The sequence below is a fragment of the Xyrauchen texanus genome, chromosome 23 (assembly GCF_025860055.1).
Source record: "Xyrauchen texanus isolate HMW12.3.18 chromosome 23, RBS_HiC_50CHRs, whole genome shotgun sequence".
Taxonomy (NCBI): domain Eukaryota; kingdom Metazoa; phylum Chordata; class Actinopteri; order Cypriniformes; family Catostomidae; genus Xyrauchen; species Xyrauchen texanus.
The window spans coordinates 10132903-10159083 of record NC_068298.1 but is presented as its reverse complement, the minus strand read 5'-3'; the positions used below and the strand labels follow the sequence as shown (position 1 = coordinate 10159083).

The 26181-nt window shown below is 41.7% G+C and overlaps 1 protein-coding gene across 3 annotated transcripts in view; it reads right to left on the bottom strand.

Annotated features, from left to right (window-relative positions):
• Positions 1 to 13310, bottom strand: part of LOC127663313 (gamma-aminobutyric acid receptor subunit beta-2-like) — a 62013-nt gene extending 48703 nt beyond the window's left edge. For all 3 annotated transcript variants that reach the window (XM_052154838.1, XM_052154837.1, XM_052154839.1), the window contains exons 1-3: positions 13172 to 13310; positions 12982 to 13073; positions 12298 to 12365 (exon numbers count right to left, since the gene is read on the bottom strand). In XM_052154838.1, the coding sequence (XP_052010798.1) occupies positions 12298 to 12365; positions 12982 to 13073; positions 13172 to 13245 (234 nt within the window). In that variant the 5' untranslated portion in view covers positions 13246 to 13310. The remainder of the gene's footprint in view (positions 1 to 12297; positions 12366 to 12981; positions 13074 to 13171) is intronic.
• Between the last annotated feature and the right edge of the window lie 12871 nt (positions 13311 to 26181).

The window sequence follows — 26181 nt, the reverse complement described above, 5'->3', positions numbered from 1 at the left end:
AGTTGGAAACTGGTAATTTTATTTAAGTTCACCTTGTGCATGTGCAGTTATATATGCATTACAGTGGAGAATTACGTTTATTTAATGACTGACCTAGAATCGGTTATAATCTTCTTTATTTGAGCTATATTTTTGTATGATCGAAATTTGAGTAAATTCAACTAAACTTATTAAATAGAATCAACAATATTTAATAAACAGCAAATCTGAGATAACTTGCATCTAGTTCCCTTAAATAGTTAAGTCCCTTCGATATGAACACCAAGTTAAGTTAACTTAATTACACAAGTTTGGAGATGCAATTACTCAATTCAATTGAGTAAAGCCAACTTATCAGGGTTTTTCATTGTAGTCTTTGTTACAGTATGTAGGGTAGTTTAGGACAATGCTAAGCGTCATGCTGCAGGTTCCCATTAAGACAAACCCGCACTCACAATGTCTGCTTACTGAGACACTATGTGAAAAAGTTCCAGTATGTATGGACTTCAGTACCATAGACATGAGTGATACCTCAAATCACGTGGTTTGTTGAGGAGAGGTGTGCTATAACTTTTCTGAGCAATCAGACATTGTAATTTTCACCAGGCGGTTGATAAAAGGGTTGAAAAACGTATACAATAAAGGAAGGACCTGAGCCATTTCAACAAGAAAATTATGGAAACTTGGAGGTGGGCTCTTTTGACCAAGAGTTGATGATACCAAGCTGAATTTGATACAGTCTAGGGGCTGTTAGGTAATTTGAGCGAATTTGTTCATTTAAGTTAACATTCTGTAATAAGCTGTTGAGTCAAACTGGATGGATTTAATGAAGAAAGAATGAAGATTCATCCTACACATTAAACATGTTTAGATGATACTAATGTTACTCCTCCATTCTCAGCTTTTACAACCCCATGTTCCACATGGAGCAATCAAGTACAATGAAACAGAAGTGCATATACCATATGATTAAATCTTACAGTATTATAGTGCTGCTAAAAACAACTTCACCGTAAAAAGACAAATTGTGCTGTTGTTAGCCTAATTTAAGGAGCTATTCTATCTGATCTGATGATAAAAATGACTTTTGTTGGTGTAGCCCAATGAAGCCACATTGATTAAGTCATATTAACTAATATTAGGATTCACACACCTTTTGGTCAATGAATTTCAATGAGTTTTCCTAACATTCGTGTGTATCGTGCAAGGATTAAATAAAATATAAGAAATATATTCACTATTGAAATTCTATTGAGTTCCCTATGACTTTTAATGAGTTTATTCATTTGTATGACTATACAGGCCTGGAGTTTACTGTTTTCATGACAGTGGGAACCCTGTAATATTTCAAATGTGTGAAGAGGCACTTCTTTATTTAAATCATGCCATATTTAAATCATGCCAAATGAAGAAGATTTTTGCATCACTGAAATGTATTTTTACAGTGTATTTTGATCATCAGTTAGTCTGTCAATTATTTGTTCCATTCACTGTATATAATCAGAAAAATAAGTCACATTTTATTTCCATCACTGTTTTGAAAAGCATGTTATTAAACACAAACAACAATGTAAATCTACCCTAAATATTTAGTACAAAAAAGGCTTAAAATATAAATGTTACAATATAATAACACAGACCAAACTATACCTATTTATAATGACAATGTTAACTATTTAAATTTTCATCTATGTTTACCATGACTACTATTATTATTCATTAAGAAAAAACCTTACTCTAACATTTTGGGAAAATAGGTTAAACATACATTTTTCCAAATGGAGCGCTGATCCCATGCTACAGAATGTGGAACACCTGGGCTTGGAACTGTCCTCTTGGCTTCAGTGCCAAATGTGAGCATAATTACTATGGTCACAGATGGTAGCAGATGCCTTTTTGGGCTCTGTTTACTTTTCTTTGACATCAATAGATCTCAAACCGCGTCGCAAACACACGGCTTTCTGTGAGCTCACATGCAATGGAGTGGATTTTTCAAAATGTGTCACTACTAATAGAATTATGCATGAAGACAGTTGTGAAGTCCAGTTGTACAGTGATACATATTGGATTTCTGTGACATGGATTGCTAGAATCTAGAATAGTTAACCCACCCATGAGGGTGAATAAATAAAAACAAAAATTAAATTTCTAAAAATGTTTAGGTGAACTGTTACTTTAATTAAAGCATTTTGCGAGTAGATGCAGAGATGTTCTACTAGAGCAAAAAGCCTCTGTTAGGTTGTACTGTTTAATCATCGTTAACAGAGCTAAAATTGCCAGTGCAAATTAAATTAATCAAGGACGTTTCTAAATGTGCAGCATAAATGGACTGATTAAGAGCGCATTAGCTATGAATTCTTTATGCAACGAGAAATAACATCAACAAAAAGAAGTCTTCCACACAAGAAATAGCACCCATTGTATTCAATGTACCAAAGTCATTAAAACAAGATCTGTCTTCACACCTTCAGTAGATTTACTCATAATGCAACTGACCGACTTGCGTCCATTGGCTTGCACTAGTTGACATTTACCATAACATTATCTACAGCATACCTCATGTAAGATAAAGTGAAGTATGTCAGCTCTTAAGATGGATATCTAGATCGATAGATCATATTGAGATAGTGACAGAATGACACGCCATCTTTTGTCAGGTTTCTCCCACAGCGAGCTGACACTGACGCAAAGGCTGCTGGGAGCTCTCCATTAAGCCTGCCACAGCCCAAATCCACACAAATCATATCATATTCATCAGACATCCATCTCCACTGCACAAAACCCACTTAAAATCTGACCCTCATAACCAAAATAAAAAAGTCATTATTTACTTTTTCCAACCCCTGATTTCAGTCAATGAAATAAATGAGGGCGTAAGGAGATTATCAGTGTTGGGGAGCCACTTTGAACTCTATTTTGCCAAGCTACTCATAAAATGGTTAAAGTACAGTCAAGCTAACCTATAAAAAAAATTTTGCTAACTACTCCACATGTTAAAAACTAAAAGTAGCTCACTACACTGAAGCTGTTTAAGGGGACAACGTCTTTAAAAAATACATTTAATGTGCAATGAAAGTATTTATCTAGGACAAAAACAACACAAATCTCAATTAGGGTGACAGTGCTGAACTTAAATAGATGCAATTACTAAAACTGAAAATACACCAAAACTTTGAAGAACATTTAACTATTTTTTATAAATGAATCAGTGAATCGCTCAGACTGATCTCAATAAAATTACGTGATTGTGGAAGCAGTTTTGCTAAATGAAATTGCTAAATGGCAGTTCTAAGGTCAAATGCCCAATGTGTGGCGCTAAAAGCAAGTTAAACGTTCTACCAAACAGATTTGGTTTTTAAGGTTAATGCACTATCAAGATTTAAATGAACAAAACCTACCTCCACACCCTAAATTGTACACCTAAACCAATGCAGTAATGTCATTAAAAAGCAAATGTTATGTGAAAAACACAATTGCTGAAGCAAAATTGTAATTTTGTGGTGTTTCTATGACACTCAAGTGTCTTAAGTCTTCTAACTCGAATAAGCTTACAATTGTTGTCGGTTATGTTATAAAAACTATAGGTCGATCAATCGTGGATTTTGACAATACCAATATCTAAGGTGGGTTTTTTTTAGATTTAGCCTATAGAATTATAAAGTCTTTATATAGTCTTTACGTACAATAAAGGGCACAGACATTGAGGCTCCAAAAGGAATAACATCCCAAAAGCAGTTTATTGTGCACCATGTTATGCAACAATAACCAGAAAAATTCAGATTTAGTGCGTAACGCAGAACTTTTAACCATAAACAAGCCTGAAATAAACCAGGGACTCTTATTTTGAAGTGAAAAGATACTTGGCTCCAATTCAGTGCTCTACAGTCTATATGTATATATGTAAGAATAGCCTTTATCTTCACCAGATGAAGAGTTTTGTATAGTTTTGTATATATCGTTTTTACATCTATATTTAACCAGATGAGGTTAATTGATGAGGAATAAAGAAATCTATCTGCATCTATCGGAATAGTTCTTTGCAGATAACCAACAGTTCAAAAAAGTGATTAATCTGTAAAACTGATATATCCACCGGTCTACCTCTAATGCAAAATATAAAACATTACCTTTCAAATGTGCTATAGTAAAAGTTTTTTTGATATCACAAAATAGCATTGTGTAAGGAACAGAGCCAAAAAGTGTTTATGTATTACTGATAATTGTGTTCATAAACTGTTTTACTCATGATGTGTGTGACAATGAATAAAAGTCATTGTTGTTTTAGTGCCTCTAGTGTTTATTTCAGCAGTAAACTGCCACAATACGTACAGCGAGATACGTAAAAATTATTTAGCAAAAATGTAGCAATGTGATACTTTGAGACCAGGTTGGAATTGTTTATTTACATGTACCATTGTAAAAAAAAAGTGATCCGCTAAATTAACTGGACTTCCCAATCCTACTTGACAAAGACTTTGTACCAATGTTTATTATTTATGTTATCATGCAATGAAAGGGAATGTTGACTGAGGCTGTCAGTCTATTTTTAAATAATTTCTTTCAGTTAGCTACTCCCCAACACTAGCGTTTGTGATGGAAAATCTTGATAACGGGGCACTTAGCGTCACCAGTGCAATAGCTTCACTGTCTCTCCACATGAAAGAATCCCCAACACGTCCATAGTGGACTTGGAAGCCTTCATTAATTTGTCATGACAGGGAAACCATCCGAATGACTGGTTAAGTACATGCCTCTAAATATTGGAGGTTGTGAGGGAGATGGTCTTAAGACGGTCCAGTGGTCATACCCAGGGGGTGCTAATGGCATCACTGACACGATTAGCCTTTATTCCCTTTTTTTTTTTTTACAGCTACTTAAGCACATTTGATAGAACAGCCTAACACCCCTATCACAAGATGATGTATTAACAGATTACACAAGTGAAATGTGTTACATTAACTTCACTTAATCTAAGCCTATAACTGTGAATGTTGTGATGATGGTGTTGATGACATGTTTGGAGATAAACATCTGATGTCGAAGAGATGATTAAGTGGCAGAGTTTATTGCAATGTCAGACAGACTTCAAATGCCAGGTGTTTCAAATTAATCTACAACCGAGCGCCCCTTTGAAAAATTAGCATGAAAAATTTGTTTAATGTTGTTATATGATTAAACTTCGTCCTGAAAACATCGGATTTCTTGTGAGATATGTTCAGAAGACATAATAAACCCCTTTAGGGTGATACAAAGCCTGATCAACATGTTCAAGTTTAATTTCCAAAACAAATTAACTGCTTATTACACAGCTACCTACCAAACAAATACAGAAATGGACATGAAATATTACATGAAACAATCTATCTTCTATAGCCGCTTGCCGCTTGTCCCATGTAGGGGCGCAGGTAGTGCTGGTGCCTATCCCAGCTGTCTCGGGCCAAAGGCAGGGAAACACCCTGGACAGGTGGCCAGTTTATCACAGTGCAACACACACAGACATACACATTCACTCACACCTACAGGCAATTTTAAGGCCTCCAATTAACTTAACCTGCATATCTTTTGGACCAGAACACATGGAGGAAACCCACACAAACACAGGAAGAACTTGCAAACTCCACACAGAAAGACCCATTTGAGCCAGGACTTGAACCCAGGACATTCTTGCTGTAAGGTAACAATGCTACCCACTATGCCACCAGAAACAATGAAACAATATAATTTACATTTTAAATTTGTGTGAGGAAAGACACTATAGAGTGATAAAAGATGTAAAACTAGCACAGCTATGTAGGAATTTGGTTGCTTGCAAAAACGTTAAATTAAACAGCAGTTGTTATCCAAAAAAAAAAGGCTAGTTTTCTGACAATTAGGCATGAAAATCAACACATAATTCAACACCGTTTTGCAGACTGATCACGCTGTGAATTCTGTATCAGGAGGTCAAAAGTTACTGTTACTGAAATCTGTCTTTTTTTGATGAAATTCGAACCACTGTCCCCAGTGGCCGATCCTTGAAGTGTTGTTGAGGTGACATGTCCACAGGGTGGCGCCAAAAGCGAGTTGTATTTTTGTTTGTAAGTAATGTGATACAGTCAACAAGAATGTGTATTTCATTAACCCTAAACCTAAACCTAACCGTCTATCAATGTGAGTCAGTGGGACATTTTCAAACTCTACTCTACTAAGGTTTTCTACAATGTATAAAGAATACAAAATTGACGCTGACTACCACCCCTGGAGTCGTGAGTTTGAATCCAGGGCGTGCTGAGTGACTCTTAAGACTCCAGGTCTCTTAACCAACCAAATTGGCCCGGTTGCTAGGGTGGGTAGAGTCACATTGGGTTAACCTCCTTGTGGTCACTATAATGTGGTTCTCGCTCTCGGTGGGGTGCGTGGTGAGTGGTGCATGGAGAATAGCGTGCAGTCCCCCATATGCGCAATGTCTCCACAGTAACACGCTCAACAAGCCACGTGATAAGATGCATAGACTGATGGACTCAGACACAGAGGCAACCGCCATCCGGATTGAGGCGAGTCACTACACCACCTCGAGGACTTAGAGCGCATTGGGAATTGGGCAATCCATATTGGGGGAAAAAAAGAATACAAAATTGACACATCTAATGCTGCAGTTATCCAGAAAACAAAGTTTGAATGGAGTCTGTAAATTCATTGCAAAAAATAGTGAAGAAAAAAACAGATGAAGAAAACAAAAGCCTGGCAATCACTCTAATAAGCTTCTCTGTAGAGTGAAATGTGGAACAGAACCCATCAGCATATGAAATTATAATAAAAGTTGCTCCTGTTTTGCAGAACAACATGTGACCACACAGTTGGTACTCTATTTAAGGCTGTAGCTAATTCATACATTTACCTACGTCGAGCAATGCTGACTTTGAAAGGATTAAAAAAAAGAATCAGCAGGCTTGACTTAAAACAATCTGTCGAAACAGAGAGGCGCCTACTAAACCTGCATTTTTTGAGAAGGGAGGTGTTGTCATAGCAGCTAAAAGTAAAAATAACACAAAATAACACACTATTTTTTCAGCTACCAATTAAATAAACGAAACTAATAGACTATTCAAAAATTATCAACAATTACGCACACTAGTACTAATTAAGTCGACCAATCTAATTTGGTCTAAATTTGTCTTTTCATCCATTCCTTATTTCTATCATTGCGCAGCCCTGCCTCTTATTCATGTAAGCAATTAATGCTTGTCAGGATAATGATACATAGTTTCCGCCCCGGTAATTATTTAGCCCATGAGCTTGCACAAGTCTGTTTGAATCTTTGCTTTGAAGTGACTATTACGTTTTCAGCGATCCCCTTAAACATATCCTCTGACCAAGCAACAAACAAAGGGTTTTTCTTCCGAACAGTGGGTATTTTCCTCCATAATTTATCTGTGCAAACTGGAGGAAGGGGACTCTATACTGCAACATTCACACAACAGCATAATATGGCTGTAAGTCCTTTTTTATAATGCTCAATATGGTTCTGTTCACTCATAGTTTAGTAATAAACACATGGAACACCTTAGAGGACAGGGAGGGAATTTATTTTCTGAAATAAATAACTTTTGCGTTCCCTTGCAGTAGTTTGCATTCCCTCACAAGATTTACATTCCCTTATAATACGTTTTGCATTCCCTCGCAATAGGTTTTGCATTCCTTTACGATAAGCTTCGCGTTTCCTCACATGTTTCGTGTTCCCTCGTAATAGTTTTTAATTCCCTCACAATAAGTTTTCCGTTTCCTCTCAAGTTTTGCATTATCTCACAATAGTTTTGTGTTCCCTCGCAATAAGTTTTGCATTCCTTCACAATACATTTTGCACTCCCTCATATGTTTTGCGTTCCCTCACAATAAGTTTTGCATTCACGCGCAATAGTTTTACGTTCCATCACAATACGTTTTTTGGTTCCTTCGCAAAGGTTTTGCATTCCTTTGTAATAAGATATGGAGTTCCCTCACAATAAGTTTGCATTCGGCGAAAATGCCTTGTTGATGCTAGAGGTCAGAGGAGAATGGGCCGACTGATTCAAGCTGATAGAAGAGCAACTTTGCCTGAAATAATCACTCGTTACAACCGAGGTATGCAGCAAAGCATTTGTGAAGCCACAACACGCACAACCTTGAGGCGGATGGGCTACAACAGCAGAAGACCCCACCGGGTATCACTCATCTCCACTACAAATAGGAAAAAGAGGCTACAATTTGCAAGAGCTCACCAAAATTGGACAGTTGAAGACTGGAAAAACGTTGCCTGGTCTGATGAGTCTCGATTTCTGTTGAGACATTCAGATGGTAGAGTCAGAATTTGGCGTAAACAGAATGAGAACATGGATCCATCATGCCTTGTTACCACTGTGCAGGCTGGTGGTGGTGGTGTAATGGTGTGGGGGATGTTTTCTTGGCACACTTTAGGCCCCTTAGTGCCAATCTGGCATCGTTTAAATGCCACGGCCTACCTGAGCATTGTTTCTGACCATGTCCATCCCTTTATGGCCACCATGTACCCATCCTCTGATGGCTACTTCCAGCAGGATAATGCACCATGTCACAAAGCTTGAATCATTTCAAATTGGTTTCTTGAACATGACAATGAGTTCACTGTACTAAAATGGCCCCCACAGTCACCAGATCTCAACCCAATAGAGCATCTTTGGGATGTGGTGGAACGGGAGCTTCGTGCCCTGGATGTGCATCCCACAAATCTCCATCAACTGCAAGATGCTATCCTATCAATATGGGCCAACATTTCTAAAGAATGCTTTCAGCACCTTGTTGACTCAATGCCACGTAGAATTAAGGCAGTTCTGAAGGCGAAAGGGGTCAAACACAGTATTAGTATGGTGTTCCTAATAATCCTTTAGGTGAGTGTATATGGCATTAAAAATCATAATAATTCTTCCAAAAAGCATGGTTACAGCACATCAGTTTTACTATAGTAACAAGATTGTTTTTAAAACCATGGTTCTTATCCAAAAAACAGACAATTATGGAAATTAACCAATGAAGTTCCCATGTTTATTTTGGTATAAACCATGTTCCCACAAAATAGCAGTGGTGTCTCTTCCCAGCATTCAAAGCTGCTATTGGTTAATTAAGAGTTTGCGCCTCAATTGGACACGACTTGACTGGGCTCAACAGGACAATTATCATGTCAATTGGGATACGACTTTTTGATGTTTTTTTTAATACTTTCTTTCAATACTGTCAATATGTTACAGACATTATTGATGGCTACTGCAAAAAAGGGAAATAGAAAAGGGCATTCAGTTCATTATTCATTAATCCAGCCAGCATTCAATCCACTCATTTGGGCTGTTGTATGACCAGCACAATTCGAGAGTCACACCTTTTCGTAATGGTTGTCAATCCTAAACACTGACGTGTGAATATATGAGCCATCGTCTTTTGCAAAACAGCAAGGCTAGGCAACAAGTGTGAAAAACAGATTAATTATAAAATCAGATTATTCCATTTGTATTATGTTTCCTCAAACTCAAATGAGTCATCAGAAATGTCCTCAGCCCAAAAGCAAAGCCTATGTTTGCCTTTTCTTATGGCCTATCTCCAAAAATAGCCTGAATGTCAAGCAATGAGGATTCAACTTACATAGACTGGCTTAAACATTTGCATTGCCAAACAACATAGATGACCTTTGGTCGGGGCTACCTTGGCCACAATTACACCATAGTGACTCTTGCTTACATCAGTGCGAATTGGTTGGCAGGAGTGATAAAGTGAGATAGATAGAAGTGTGTGTGTGTGTGGGGGGGTCATTTTAAACAAAATGCAAGAGAAGGCATTTACGCCTAACAAAGTCACTTGGGGCATCTGTACAGCTCCTAATTGAGAGATCACACATCTGTCTAAGACTGAGGCATCGCACCAGACTAATGAGATAGTAAACTGATATGAGGCAGGCATAAGAGTGAATGAGCCATGGTGCATTGGCTTTGAATGGAAATGTCAGATACTAATGATCACAAATCTAAAGGATCAACCTTGTCAACCCTTCGGATAGTCTAGGATGCTGTCAGCTGCCAGCTCAGTGAAAATCCAATTTTGCTGGATCTGCAGAAAACAATGATTTTCATCTTTTCGTTCTAACGATTCGGGATTCCAGGGCTCAGCTGTGAGAAGCAACAAACTTGACAGAGCTATAAAAGTAATTTGTAATTGTAAGCACATCACTACACAGTATGAAGCATCTATGTCCATAGATGCATATTATAACACCTTGCAGGGTTCCCACACCTTTTGACCAATGAATATACATGACTTTTCAAGGCATTTTTGATTACATTTACATTTAACATGTACGCCTTAGGCAGATGCTTTGATCTAAAGAAACGTAACGTATAAGGTATACATTTGATCAGTTTGTGACTTTTCTTGTGACTCAAACCCATGGCCATGGCATTGCTATTACTTTGCTATCAGTTAAAGGGATAGTTCACCCAAAAATGAAAATTCCCTCATCATTTACTCACCCTCATGCCATCCCAGATGTGAATGAATTTCTTTCTTAAACAGAGCACAGACAAAAATATTGTAAGAATATCTCAGCTCTGTAGGTCATACAATGCAAGCGAATGGTGTCCTGAATTTTGAAGCTCCAAAAAGCAAATAAATAAATAAAATCTCCAGTGATTAAATCAATACCTTCAGATGTAATATAATATGTGGGTGAGCAACATATCAATATTTAACTCCTTTTTTACTATAAATCTTCACTTTCACTTTTACATTATTCTTTTGTATTTTGGCGATTCACATTCTTCTAGCATGTCACCACCTACTGGTTGGGGCTGGACAAAGGTGGAGATTTACAGTAAAAAGGACTTAAATATTGATCTGTTTCTCACCCACATCTATCATATCGCTTCTGAAGACATTGATTTAAATAAAGGAGTCATATTAATTACTTTTTACTGCATTTATGTACTTTTTGGAGCTTCAAAGTTCTGGCCACCATTCGCTTGCATTGTATGGACCTACAGAGTTGAAATATTCTTCTTAAAATCTTAATTTGTGTTCTGCAGAAGAAAGTATGTCATATATATCTGGGATGGCATGAGGGTGAGTTAATGATGAGAGAATTTTCATTTTGGGTGAACTAACCCTTTAAAGCAAAATGCTCATCTGATTACTGCATATGGATCTTTAACAATCATTATATAGCGCCAGTTCTAGCAAAGCTGAGAATAACAAGAAAATTATTCACTATTATCACATAATTTTGAAGCCTAACCACCATATCAAGGGTAGAAAGATAAAACAGATATGATAACACATACATGCTGCAATCCCACAAATTAGTCTAAATAAAAGCAAGATTTCCAACATTATCAAGATTCTTTCATTATATATGTTACCACTTGTGTTAATGCATAATTTACAGTGCTATAAATATAAGTGTAAACTCACTTTGCAAACATATTTTTTTTGTTTCTTTTTTTATTTATTTTTATCCAATTCGATGCCCAAATAATATGTAGACCTCTTGGCACATACATTTCACATTCATCGAGTTGAAAGGAGCAACTGGGAAATTAATTGAAAAACAAACTCTATCACCCCCACTGAAATGATAAAGCTGCAATGAGTACGACCCATAAATCTTTAATTTCACAGCCATACATACAGTACAGTATTTCCCTGCTATTACAGATGCACTGCCCACTTCCACCAAAAGGGGTTGCTGTTGTTCAAGATAAACTTTTCTCTTGCCCTTATCAACAGTGTTGCGTTGAATCGCAAATATAATGGTGGAGAAAAATAAAAGAAAGATGCATTCACAAGAATGTTAAAAAGACAATCTTTAGGTATAGGCCTACACCTCACTATGTCCTCCAAATTTAAAAAGAAATGCTTGATTGTGCGAAGATACATAGCATTTGTTATCTTTCTCCTTGAAAAGGCAACGATCACCTTGAACTAGATTTGCGAAAAAACACTAGTCATTAAGATTAAAGATGTTTGCGTGGATGTGTGTGTAGCTCTGTGCCGTATCAAAACCACTGGCCTAAAGAACACAGCGTGAGACATGCGGAGCGCGTGCGGGTGCGCGTGCGAGTGCGCCAGTGCGCGTGTGTTTTGAATTCAAATGTAGCAGCGAAATGCAGAGCAGATACCGCATCATGCCCATGAACTTCTGCAGTTTCACATCATGTAAATCGTCATGTGTTACCAGACGTCTCACGTTTGTGCATCGATATTGCACGATATTGCTTTTTAAAATATTGTTTCGTATGGATCAGAACACATAACATCAATGGAAAACTGTTAAATGCAACATACCATGTTTACTTCGGAGACCATGTCTATGCTGGCTATGTCTATATTCATTCCCACCGCCACCGGAGCTCCTGATGGAGAAAAACGAAATATGATTAAAAATAACTGCGTGCACAACATGCACTTTTACCTTCAGGCTTCAACTGTGTTCTATTACACTACACCTCATTATTATTATTATTATTATTATTATTATTATTATTATTATTATTATTAATATTATATAGGCTTTATTAACATATGAAACAGCAACACCCCACATTCACGTGGCATTGCGCATGAAATTGTTGATTTGTTACAACCACTGGAGGTGAGCACACAAATGCAACTGCATGACTGACAAACGAACATTTAGACGTGTCCTTGTATCAATAACAGCTTGATTCACATGTCTGCGTATGCATCAAATGTGTGCATGTTTTTTAAATCATGACGTTTCAATTACTGTCAAGATGCAACAAAAGTAACACTGCAAATTGAATTGATCCCCAAGTTAGACTCCCTCTCTCGGAAATGCTCAGCTTGGATAAAATGTCAAATAAACATGCGTTCATTTCTCTCATGCACTGACATGCACGCCTGGTTAGAGACTGGGGTGAATGAACAAGGTTTGCATGAGTAATTGGGCATGTTAGTGCGCGTGACAGCCAAAATGCAACAATTATGTGAATTTTACCCATGCATTACCTCCAAAATCTGGCCTCAGCCGAATGTCGTATCCTTTCATGAGCCTGTCCACGGTGTCTTTGACCACTGACATATTGCTCGGGTCTCTGATACTGCAAAAATATCATAAGATGTTCTTAGTATCTTCTTAGATTAAAAACCACACACACACATTTTCTTGTAAGAAAAAAATATCAAAATGCAACCATACCTTTGCGCGCACGCCACAGCCACGATTAACGGACATAATAAGAGGATGTGCGGCGGTTTTCCGATACACTCCATTGCAACACTTCTGGTGTTTTGGATCTGACGATGAAGACACAGCGCACGTCCAACTTACTGGTGCCAGCGCAGTGAAGGCAATGAGCTGCGCATGCGCACACACCAGCTCGAGATCAAAGAGCAGCTCCTGATGATGCTGGATGAGCTGTTTCCATTGCGGGGGAAAAATTAAAGGGACGACTGAATAAACCAAGTCGAGAAAAGGAGGCATCAGGTGATCTTTATGCAGCATTTATACTCCTGGATGAGTCTGCATTCAACTGGACAGGTTAGTGAAGGGTCCGGAAGGTTTAGTAATTATTCAGTACTTAAAATGACTTAAAAGAATAACAAGCATTAATAAACAAAAGTTAAATTCATTGTTGATTGCATAGTTATTAACATTTTGGTTTTGGACTAAGGATCTAAAAAGCAAAGAGCAGGCAAGAGTTATTTCTCAATATGTTATTGTGAGAGACAGAGGGAAACATATTCAACATATTACATTTAAAGACTCCATGAAATCACTTGACGTGAAGAGTTTTCTTTCCTGTGTTGACATTTCCTGAAACAGAAAGTTGAAAGGCTCCTCTGTTTTTAAATTTCCATGGATCATGATTTTCTATTGCTAGTCAGACAGGTGGCATTAGGGGGAGGATCATTTTCATTCTAGAGAGCATTTTATTGGACAAAAAAATGTTTATATGGCCCCCTGTGCAAGCTGAGTCATCAATGTTTTTTGTTTGTCTTCCCAGATGTTAATGACTGTACATTTTAAATGTGTATGTCTGCTAAAAGATAATATCTTCAACTTTTAAGAGTACACTAGCATATAGATAGCATTAAAAAAAGATATTGAATAAAAGCTAAAATTTGGATTTTATGGGGTCTTTAAGTATGACATTCGGATTGGGTTTGGGGGATATTATAGGATTTTGACATTACATAAAGACAAAAAATAATCCTGACTATGCAACACTGATGCATATTTGCATTTTGCTAATTTATAATGCAAGTATAATTACAAACGACAATGCAATCACCAAATAGTATTGCAGAAATAATAGCTATAGGCACAGAATAGCACACAACCATACTACTCTTAATATTTTGTTTATTATAAAGTAGATACACTGCAGAAATAGTAATAGTAGCATAATGGTGTGCAATTCCAAACATAACCAATGGTTGTTTTCAAAATGGTTTCCTTAACACTCCCCCTGTCTTTCATTAGTTAGTTACATCTTTTCACAATAGAGCTGAGAACTAAGAAATATGTACATAGAAACACGGAGAAACATCAGAGAACATCAAATAAACCAAGAGCCGTGAATACACATTACACATTCCACCCCCATTGCCACCATATCACGAAAAAAGCACAATATGTATCTAAAAATGTATGCATTTGGATGACCTAGAAATGGTATTAGTAAAAGTTTGGTTCTATGGATACACTTTTCTTCCTATTTTAAATCTTTGAAGCTGTCAATATAAACCCACAGCTTTTGATCTAGTGCAGTTTGTGTCGTGTCTCTGTAGAGGGCAGGCCACTGAAAGCATTGGTTCAATGTTGCATCACTAGTTAGAGCTGCAGATTATGTCATCAACTCCTTAGTGTGGGACACACACACACACAGAGAGAGAGGAGCAGAACTAGAGTAGAACCAGAGCAGGGTTTGCAACGTACCAGGGTAAGTAATAGAGAATAACGGTGGCCCCCGGCTGTGAATATAAAGGCAAATGGAGTGGAAAATATATATAGGTGATAAAATAGAGAAGAAACAGGATCAAATGCTTGTCAAATAGTGTCAGACAAGCTTGTGCTCTGTTAGGGATGAAGTTTCTTGAAGATGAAAGTGAGACAGAGAGAGCTTCTGGCTAGATATATAAAACAGAGAGTATTTTTCTACCATTTCCTCAGTGAAATCTGCTGGTAGTGAAATATTTACCTCGGACACTGATTAAATAATTTTATCTTGATCTTTATACTTCCACGTCTTTGTTTACGGCAGAGGATATTAGAAACTTTGTGGAACCATTAGAACTTCCTAAACTGTCAGCTGAGCATAAAAATACTCTTGATTCTGAGATAACCTTGGAGGAGCTTAGTGAGGTAATTAAGGTCCTGCCTAAAGGCAAGGCTCCAGGGCCAGATGGCTTTGCCGCTGAAATCTTTAGATCTTATGCTACAGAACTGGCTCCACTTGTGCTAGAAGTTTATACAGAATCATTAAAGAATGGAAAGCTTGCTCCAACCATAACGCAAGCCCAGATCAGTCTGATTCTTAAAAAGGACAAAGATCCAAGTGAGTGTAAGAGTTACCGTCCAATTTCCCTGATCCAGCTAGATGTTAAAATATTGTCAAACATTTTGGCTAACTGATTAAGTTATGATATCTCTTATACATATAGTTCAGGTGGGGTTTATTTGGGGCCATAGCTCTTCTGATAACATTAGGTGTTTCATTAATATCACGTGGTCAGTGGCGAATGATCAGACTCCAGTCGCTGCCATCTCACTTGATGCCGAAAAGGCATTTGATATGGCAGAATGGGATTATCATTTTAAGATTTTGGAATGTATGGGTTTGGGGATACTTTTATTGGATGGATTAAATTACTTCATAGACACCCGGTAGCGGCAGTATAAACAAATAGATTCATTTTATATTATTTTACTCTGGATAGGGGCACCTGGCAGGGTTGCCCTCTTTCCCCATTATTGGTCTGTCATGCCCAGGAACCATTAGCAGCCTCGATAAGAAAGGATGATTTTCCAGGGGCGATGGCAGGAGGTGTGGCACATAAGCTTTTGCCTTACGCAGATTATATTTTATTATTCGTCTCCAACCCCACTAGATCTGTACCTTGCCTCCACAGAATTGTTCATTCCTTTTCTAAATTGTCTGGATTTAGAGATAATTGGTCTAAATCCGAAGCTTTGGCTCTGACAGCGTGGTGCCCGGTAACGGATTTTCAGCTGGCATTAAGTATTTTTGTATTTTATTCCCAGCAAATTTGTGTGATTTAGTTAATAGAGTTGATTTTGACCCTTTTTTTTTATGTTTTTGAGTGATGTGGGCAGATATACAGCTATGATTGGGACGGTTAATGTTATTAAAATTAATTGTATTCCAAAATTCAACTACCTGCTCCAGTCTCTCCCTATAGGTGTCTAGGCCTAGATTTTGTTTTATTATTATGCATTCAGTCTCAAGGTTAATACACTCGGTGATCTATATGAGAGTGGAGTGTTGAGATCCTTTGAAAATATGGTTCAACATTTTGGGATTCCCAGGTCTAAATTCTTCAGGTATTTACAGCTGCGCCACCTGCTCTGTACTATTTTTGGGAGTAGCATACACCCCCCTAGAATGGCAGATACTCTGGGAGAGGTGATAACTACTTTTGGAAAAGTTCATGAGGTATCAGTGTAGTACTCCCTGCTCATTCAGAGTCTGGGGGACAGAGCTTTAACTTCACTCAAGAGATTATTGGAGAGAGATTGAAACTTGGTACTGGAGGAAGGAGTGTGGGCTATGATTCTAAAAAAAACATCAAGTCCACATCAAGAGATTCAAGGGTGTGCCTTATGCAATTTAAGATTTTATATTGATTCTACTGGACCCCCTCTAGATCGTATAGGCTTTGTCTGAAAGACACACCCACCTGCTGGTGATGCCAATCAGAAGATGGAGATATAACCCATGTTTTTGGTGGTGTGTTAAAATCCAAGAATTTTGGTTAAGGCTTCAAAGTTTTATGTGTGACATATTGGGCTCTCAGATTTCATATTGCCCCAAACTCTGTATTTTAGGCGATGGGGCGGTCATTAATATAGGGGATACATGTATAAAAAATTGGGTCCTAGCCAATGTTATGATCGGCAGACATTCTTAGTAATATTCAGATTATTCTTAGGGGATGGAAGTCGTCTGGAGCACCCTTATTTTAAGAGTGTTGCACAGAGATCGGTTGTGGCATTCAAGGAAATGTCATGTAGAAGGCTAGGCAACTTCGATTTTTTAAATAAAAAATAGGGTAGCTATTTGGCCATTTTGGAGGTCTCTCGGGGATGGGCAGTGGAGAGAGTATAGTTACAAATTTGTGTTTGTTTATATATATATATATATATATATATATATATATATATATATATATATATATATATATATATATATATATATATTGTAACACTTCCCACAGGAAGGAGGACAGGAAACAGGTGTTCAGCACAAGGTAAGCTTTAAATTCTCTTTATTTACAATGCACAATGTAACACAAAGCACTGAGTTGGCTTGTCGTCTCCTCCCGACTGGAGGCTCTGTCTCTGCTTTTATGCCACTCTCCTCGTGCTCACTGGAATTAGAGACAGGTGGCATAATTTAGCTCAGGTGTAAGCGCCCTTACCACTTTCCTCTCCGGATGGAGCTTGACCACGCCCCGCTGCCACATACCCCCACCGCCCGACTCAGGCGGGGCATCATCCGGCCCGCCTACCACTCCCCCATTTCTGGAGAAAGTCGGCGACAGCCATCTGCACCCGGTCTGTGGACCACCTTGAATTTAAAGTGCTGGAGAGCCAGGTACCAGCGGGTGATCCGGCGTTAGTATCTTTCATGCGGTGGAGCCACTGGAGTGGAGCGTGATCCGAGCAGAGGGTGAAGGCCGCCCCAGCAGGTAATACCGGAGGGTGAGGACCGCCCACTTGATGGCCAAACACTCCTTCTCCACGGTGCTGTACTTAGTCTCCCTCAAAGAGAGCTTCCGGCTAATGTACAGCACTGAGCTCCTCCCCTCCACCACCTGCGAGATCGACCCCCAGCCCTCTGTCTGAAGCGTCCGTCTGCAAAATAAAAGGAGAGAGAAATTAGGTGCATGAAGAAGCGGCCCCCACAAAGTGTGGCTTTAATCTGCATAAGCGCCTGTTGGCACTGCTCTGACCATTGGACCGGATCTGGAGCCCCCTTTTTAGTGAGGTCAGTCAGCGGGCTGGTGGCGTCCGAATAATTAGGCACAAACCTTCTATAATAGCCAGCCAGCCCCAGGAACTGCCTCACCCCCTTTTTGGTCTTAGGTCTAGGGCAAGTCGCTAGTCGCCGCAGTCTTATCAATTTGGGGGCGCACCTGGCCATGACCCAAGTGGAACCCCAGATACCGTACCTCCACCCACCAATCAGCACTTCTTAGGGTTTGCTGTGAGCCCGCCGCCGCCAGCGATCTCAGGGCGGCCCTCAGATGTTGCATGTACTGCGGCGTGCAGCGATGTATGCGGTCTGAGGATCCGATCCATGAGTCAGCTGAAGCGTGGCGGAGCCCCAAACAAACCGAAGGAAGCATCACAAATTGGTGTAATCCAAGCGGCGTAGTGAAGGCTGTTTTCTCCACGGGACATTGGTGTCAAGGGGATCTGCCAATAACCCTTTGTTAAATCCAAGGTCGAATAAAATCGAGCAGTACCTAACCGATCGAGCAGTTCATCAACACAGGGCATTGGGTGCGCGTCAAATTTAGACACAGCGTTGACTTTTCTATAATCCACACAGAATCGAACAGACCCATCACTCTTGGGAACAAGAACAACCGGGCTGGACCAATCACTGTGGGATTCCTCTATTACGCCCATATCAAGCATTGCATCTAATTCCTCCTGTACTATTTTCTTTTTATGTTCGGATTAGCGATAGAAGTGACAACGCACCACAGCGCCCGGCTCGGTCTCGATGTGGTGCTGTATGATGTTTATACGGCCCGGTAGAGGGAAAACACATCCGCAAATTCCTTTTGTAATTCGGAAACCTCTGTGAGTTGCAGCGGTGAGAGTTGGTCTCCACAAGTAACGGAGTGTTAAGATTGTAGTTTTTGTTTACCTCCGGTCCGAGCTCCGCCCTCTCGGAACTACCGTGGCCAGCGTCACAGAGGCCGCCTCCTCCCTCCATAATTTCAGGAGGTTGAGGTGATAAATTTGACGTCGCCCCCTCTATCGGTACGTTTAACTTCATAATCGAGATCCCCTACTGCGTCGTGTGACCTCAAAGGGTCCTTGCCACTTGGCGAGTAATTTAGAGCTTCGATGTTGGGAGTAATACTGAGTACCTTATCTCCGGTGCAAATTCCGTAGCCGAGCACCCCTGTCATACAGCGGCGTTGGCATTCTTGAGCTTGGAGCAAATTCTCCTGTGTTAATCGCCCCAGTGTGTGGAGTTTTGCTCTAAGATCGAGAACGAACTGAATTTCATTTTTGCTATTAGAAGGTCCCTCCTCCCGCGCCAGCGGATGGCGTCAAGTACACGCGGGGCGTCGCCCGTACAGCAGCTCAAGCGGGGAGAACCCTGTGGAGGCTTGTGGGACCTCTCGTACTGCAAACAACAGGGGTCTAGCCACTTATCCCAGTTTCTGGCATCATCGGTAATGCAATTTCACGAATCATGTTCTTGGCGTTTTATTAAATCGTTCCACTAGGCCATCAGTCTGCGGATGGTAAGCGCTAGTCTTGAATCGATTTAATGCCCAAGAGCTCATAAAGTTCGCGAAGTGTTCATGACATAAAAGTCGGTGCCTTGATCGGTGAGGATTTCTTTCGGAATCCCCACCGGGAGATTATCTTGAAGAGTGCCCCTGCAACACTACGTCGCGGAGATGTTGCTCAGAGGCACTGCTTCCGGATATCGCGTCGCTAATCCACTAGGACTAACACGGCGATGTCCGCGTGCTGACCGTTCTAATGGCCCGGCGAGGTCCATCCCAATTCTTTCGAAGGGGACCTCGATTAATGGTAGAGAGCGCAATGGCGCTTTTGGGGTGGCGGTGGGTTTACCAGCTGACATTCACGACACGCCGCACACCACCTGCGGGCGTCACCGCCAATGCCCGGCCAATAGAAGCGGGCTATTAGGCGGAGAAGTGTTTTCTGTTCCCCTAGGTGACCGGCCATAGGATTATAGTGAGCCGCCTGGAAAACCATTTCCGGCGGCTCCGTGGAATCAATAATTGCGTTACTTCCTCCTTTGTTTGAGCGTCCTGCGTCACTCTATATAACCGATCTTTAATCATGGCAAAATATGGGTATGAAATGGCGATGCCCGGCGGAGCTGTTGACCATCAATTACTCTCACTTGGTCAAGAGCATGTTTAAGGGTTTAGATCCAGCGACTGCTCTAGAGGAAGTCCCCTCAGGGAATTCCCTGAGAGGAGAGGCGGCCACCTCGCCCTTCCCTCGTCATTCCGAGCAGCCGAGGGCGGCCCTGGCTCCGCCTCCCTGCCAAAGCATCGCACACTGCACACCTCTTTATGCAGGACCCATCCGCACACATACCCTCTAAAATATCTTTAAAATTCGGCCAATCGGTACCCAAGATTAGCGGATGGGTGAGGCGGAACTAACTGCTGCCTCCACACTATGGTTTTTCCCCTGAATTTAATCGCCAAAGTCACCATGGGATACTCGTGAACATCCCCATGCACACACCTCACCCTCACCAGTTTAGCTAAACCCAAAGCCCGGGTTGAACCAAGCGTTGGTGGATGGTGGTCTGATTGCAGCCGGTATCCAGCAAAGCTTGGTAAATACCCCTGATCCTTACGGAATCCGGTATGCTCCAGCCCGATAGGGGCAGCCTGCGGGGCGTCGGAGACCCGCACCACCGTCTCCACCTCCATCAGCGGACACTGATCCCGGAAGTGGTCGGGTCTCCGCACCTCCAACAGGCGGCCCAGGCGTTGCGGCCGCACTTGTGCTGGCGAGCGCCCCACCTGAGGAGGAGAGCGGCTGAAAGACGGGGAATGGGAGGGTACATTCTCCCAAGGCCAGGAAGCTGGTCTCTGGAACCCTCCACGCCTGCGCGGGGCAGGAGCGGGCCCTGGGGAGAGAACAGAAGAAGAGAACAAAGGGGAGGGGCGAGGGCAGGGGCAGACACAAGGGAAGGGGAGAGAGAGAGCGAAGAAGAGGGTTCCTCCGCCCTCGGGATCGCCGCCAGATGGTCCTCTGCGAGGCGAGCGGCTTCCTCCAGCGGCGCCGGGTGGTGGCACTGGACCCACTCCGCCGTTTCCGGGGCAGCCGTTGACTAAATTGCTCCAGTACCACCTGATCGATAACACCCTCGGCGTCGCGGTCCCCACGAGCAGCCACCTCCAACAGGCGTCCGGAGCCGTTGGGCAAATCGCGAACAGGCGATCGGACTTTCCCAACTTCATGCCCGGAAGAGCTGGCGATTCTCCTCCGGGCTCCGACCGACCCGTTGCAAAATGGCTCTTCTTAGGTCTGTATAGGCCAGGAGGTTAGTTGCCGGCAGTAGTTGAGCCGCGAGTTGAGCTTCCCGGACAGGAGAGGAACTAGGCGGGCTGCCCATTGTTCATCGCGGCCAGCCCCAGATTTCTGCCGTTCAGCTCAAACAAATCCAGAAAGGCCTCAGGATCGTCTGCTACCCCCATCTTCTGTAACGTGAGGGGGGCAGCGTGGAGCGGGTGTCCGGGGTCGCGGCTGTGGCGGCGCGGCCTCCTGGCTGAGGAGGCTCGGATGGCATGCCGGTCCTCTGCCTGAGCCCGCATGATCTCAAAAAACCGGCGATCCTGGTCCTGCCGGAGCTCAAGCAGGGATTGTTGGTGGCTCTGGTGTAGTGTCGCGAGGGACTGGAGGACCTCCGCCAGCTGGGAGGACTCTACGGGGCGACCCATCTCCATACTTGGATGAACAAATCCCGGGTTTCGGCACCAGTGTAACACTTCCCACAGGAAGGAGGACAGGAATCAGGTGTTCAGCACAAGGTAAGCTTTAAATTCTCTTTATTTACAATGCACAATGTAACACAAGCGCACTGATTTGGCTTGTCGTCTCCTCCCGACTGGAGGCTCTGTCTCTGCTTTTATGCCGCTCTCCTCGTGCTCACTGGAATTAGAGACAGGTGTTAGGCATAATTTAGCTCAGGTGTAAGCGCCCTTACCGCTTTCCTCTCCCGGACGGGCGCTTGACCACGCCCCCACTGCCACATATATATATTTTTTTTTTTCTTTTTTTTCCTCTTTTTCTCTTTCTTTTTTTTGTGTGTGTATACTCAAGTGTGACCACAGGGATATTTGTTGAGGGTCAGGGTGGGGCTGAGGATTGGGAGGGGGAAAGTGAATAATGGGGGTTAAATGTTGATTCTGTGAAAATATGTTTTGCTTTACTTTGTCAATTGAATCAATAAAAAGTGTTAATCAGAAGAAGAAAAAACAGCCAATCGCCTGGTTGCTGTAGTCCAGGAAGTCCCTCCCTGCAGATTAAAAAGCATATCGCTGTTTTAAAACTATGCATTCGCAGAACCAGCATGAAACAAAAATCAAAAAACATTGCCATGATTTGAGTCAAATAAGCAAATTATTATCAAGTCAAGTGGTTTTTATTGTCGTTTCAACCATATACAGTTAGTACAGTACACAGCAAAACGAGACAACGTTCCTCCAGGACCATGGTGCTACATAAAAACAACAAAGGACCAACACAGGACCACATGAGACTACACAACGAAATAAAATACCTATATAAACTACCTATATATACCTATATAAAGTGCACGTGCAAACATGTGCAAAAAGTACAGGACAGTACAACAAATTACTGACAATGAACAGGACAATAGACAGTGCAGCTCGACCAGTATTCAGTAGTGCAAAAAGATGACAGTTTCTAAAAATGTAAACATAACATACTATGAGATAATGTTCTATGCACATAGCAGTTATTGAGGTAGCAGACAGTTATAAAGTGACAGTTATTAAAGTGCAACTCACGACACGTGTGTGTCAAACCAGTCTCTGAGTATTGAGAAGTCTGATGGCTTGGGGAAGAAGCTGTTACACAGTCTGGCCGTGAGGGCCCAAATGCTTCGGTACCTCTTGCCAGACGGGAGGAGGGTAAAGAGTTTGTGTGAGGGGTGTGTGGGGTCGTCCACAATGCTGGTTGCTTTATGGATACAGTGTTTTTTGTAAATGTCTTTGATGGAGGGAAGAGAGACCCCAATGATCTTCTCAGCTGTCCTCACTATCCTCTGCAGGGCTTTGTGGTCCGAAACGGTGCAAGTCCCAAACCAGGCAGTGATGCAGCTGCTCAGGATGCTCTCAATAGTCCCTCTATAGAATGTAGTGAGGGTGGGGGTTGGGAGATGTGCTTTCCTCAGCCTTCGAAGAAAGTAGAGACGCTGCTGGGCTTTCTTGGTGATAGAGCTGGTGTTGAGGGACCAGGTGAGGTTCTCCGCCAGGTGAACACCAAGGAATTTGGTGCTCTTGACGATCTCCACAGAGGAACCGTCGATGTTCAGCGGAGTGTGTTCACCTTGTGCTCTCCTAAAGTCAACAACCATCTCTTTTGTTTTGTCGACATTCAGGGACAGGTTGTTGGCTCTACACCAGTTCGACAGCCGCTGCACCTCCTCTCTGTATGCTGACTCGTTGTTCTTGCTGATGAGACCCACCACGGTCGTGTCATCGGCGAACTTGATGATGTGATTCGAGCTGTGCATTGCTGCACAGTCGTGAGTCAGCAGAGTGAACAGCAGTGGACTGAGCACACAGCCCTGGGGGCCCCAGTGCTCAGTGTGGTGGTGGTGGAGATGCTGTTCCCGATCCGGACTGACTGAGGTCTCCCAATCAGGAAGTCCAGGATCCAGTTGCAGAGGGAGGTGTCCAGGCCCAGCAGGTTCAGCTTTCCAATCAGGTGCTGGGGAATGATTGTGTTGAATGCTGAGCTGAAATCTATGAACAGCATTCGAACGTATGAGTCCTTATTGTCTAGGTGGGTGAGGGCCAGATGGAGGGTTGTGGTGATGGCATCGATCCGTTGAACGGTTTGAACGATACGCAAACTGCAGTGGGTCTAGTGAGGGGGCAGCTGGGTCTTAATCTGCCTCATGACCGAGCCTCTCGAAGCACTTCATGATGATGGGTGTAAGTGCGACGGGATGGTAGTCGTTGAGGCAGGACACTGAAGACTTCTTTGGCATGGGGATGATGGTGGTGGCCTTGAAGCACGTTGGAACAACGGCGCTGCTCAGAGAGATGTTGAAGATGTCGGTAAGAACATCTGCTAGCTGGTCTGCACATCCTCTGAGCACTCTGCCAGGAATGTTGTCTGGTCCAGTAGCCTTCCGTGGGTTGACTCTACGTAGAGTTTTCCTCACATCTGCCATGGTAAGACAGAGCACCTGGTCGTTGGGAGGAGGGGTGGACTTCCTCGCCATCACGTCGTTCTGCACTTCAAACCGAGCGTAGAAGTCGTTCAGCGCATCTGGAAGGGAGGCATCTTTGTCACAGGCAACTGATGTTGTCCTGTAGTTGGTGATGGCCTGGATGCCCTGCCACATGCCGCGTTCACCGCTGTCCTGGAAGTGACTGTGGATTCTCTGGGCGTGCAGCGCTTTGCCTCTCTGATTGCCTGTGACAGTTTGGCCCTAGCTGTTCTTAGGGCTGCCTTATCGCCTGCTCTGAAGGCGAGTCTCGGGACCTCAGCAGCGTGCGCACCTCCGCAGTCATCCACGGCTTCTGGTTGGAGCGTGTGGTGATGGTCTTGGAGAAAGTGACATCATCAATGCACTTGCTGATGTAGCTGGTCACTGATGCTGTGTATTCCTCCAAGTTGGTAGAGTCGCCATATGTTGCAGCCTCCCTGAACATGTGCCAGTCAGTACACTCAAAACAGTCCTGAAGAGCAGAGATGGCTCCTGCTGGCCAGGTTTTGTTACAATTATGTTATTATTGTCAGATTTTATTTCTGATTTAAAATACATTTTTGGAATCTTAACTTGGCAATCCGTTTTGGAGATACAAGCAGATATGAGTTGTACTTGTATGATGGGAAATTGCTTCCCTTGGGCATTGCCAATATGGCTGACGAGTGGACTGACTTCTTTAGAAGTGATATGAGACATGAGAGAAACAATATTTAATTACTGTACATTTTCATTGTCATCTCATGTTTGACTTTCCTAGCCCTTTCCCTACTGAAATGATGCATTAGACCATTTCTACATTTTCCCAGGTGTGTTACAGTATTTTAAATATTTTTATAAAAGAAAACATGTATTTAAAAGACATTATTTTGCAGCATGTTGCTAATCAACCTTTCTTAATCTACGTTTTTATGCTGATCATTGAATTTCAGCAATTCTCCTTTCACCATAATTCAAAAACAACTCCCCAGAACAGAAAAAACCATGGGTTGCATTCTATTTCTTTTATTTACGGCTTTTTTCCCCAGACCAAGTTGCTGTTTCTCTTGTAAGACAACACTAGCAACACCGAGAGAGTGAGAAGTCCAAAGGAGATGTGCAGCACACCAAGTCCTCTGTAGCGGAGTACACAAGCTCGCTGTTGAAAATGTCTTGTGTTTCTCTAGAGAAACTCACTCAACATCTCTGTAGAGATAAAACATACACAAAGACAAACACAAGATCAGCAGAGATGAAAATGTGCCATACAACTGTTCACAGCCTTGCATGTGCTTTTATCGCCTGTATTCTGACGTCAATGATTAATGTTGGATGAAAATGCTTTTTTCAGTGTGAAATCAGGGTTGAAATGCTCATAGATATGGCTCTCTCAATGCCATTTTAAAGCAATAATTAACCCAATAATGAAAAACCTGTATGATTTTTTAAGGGGCATTTTTTAAGAATAACCTGCCTGCTCTCTGCTATATTATGCAATTGAATGAGCACTGGGGCTGTCAAGTTCCAAATTGACAAAACAAAAATATTATACAAGTATCATAAAACGGTCTGTATGTATGACTCTTGTCTGAGGAACAAACTTACATTTAAGTTGTTCCAGTTTAAGTTATAAGAAAGTCATACGTGTTAGGAACGACATGAGGATGAGTAACAGACACAGAACATTTATTTACTTTTAAGTTGAACATTACTGTGCCTTTTTATTTCAAGCAGTACATTCCAAACAGCCTCAATTGACTGAATTTTGCACCCC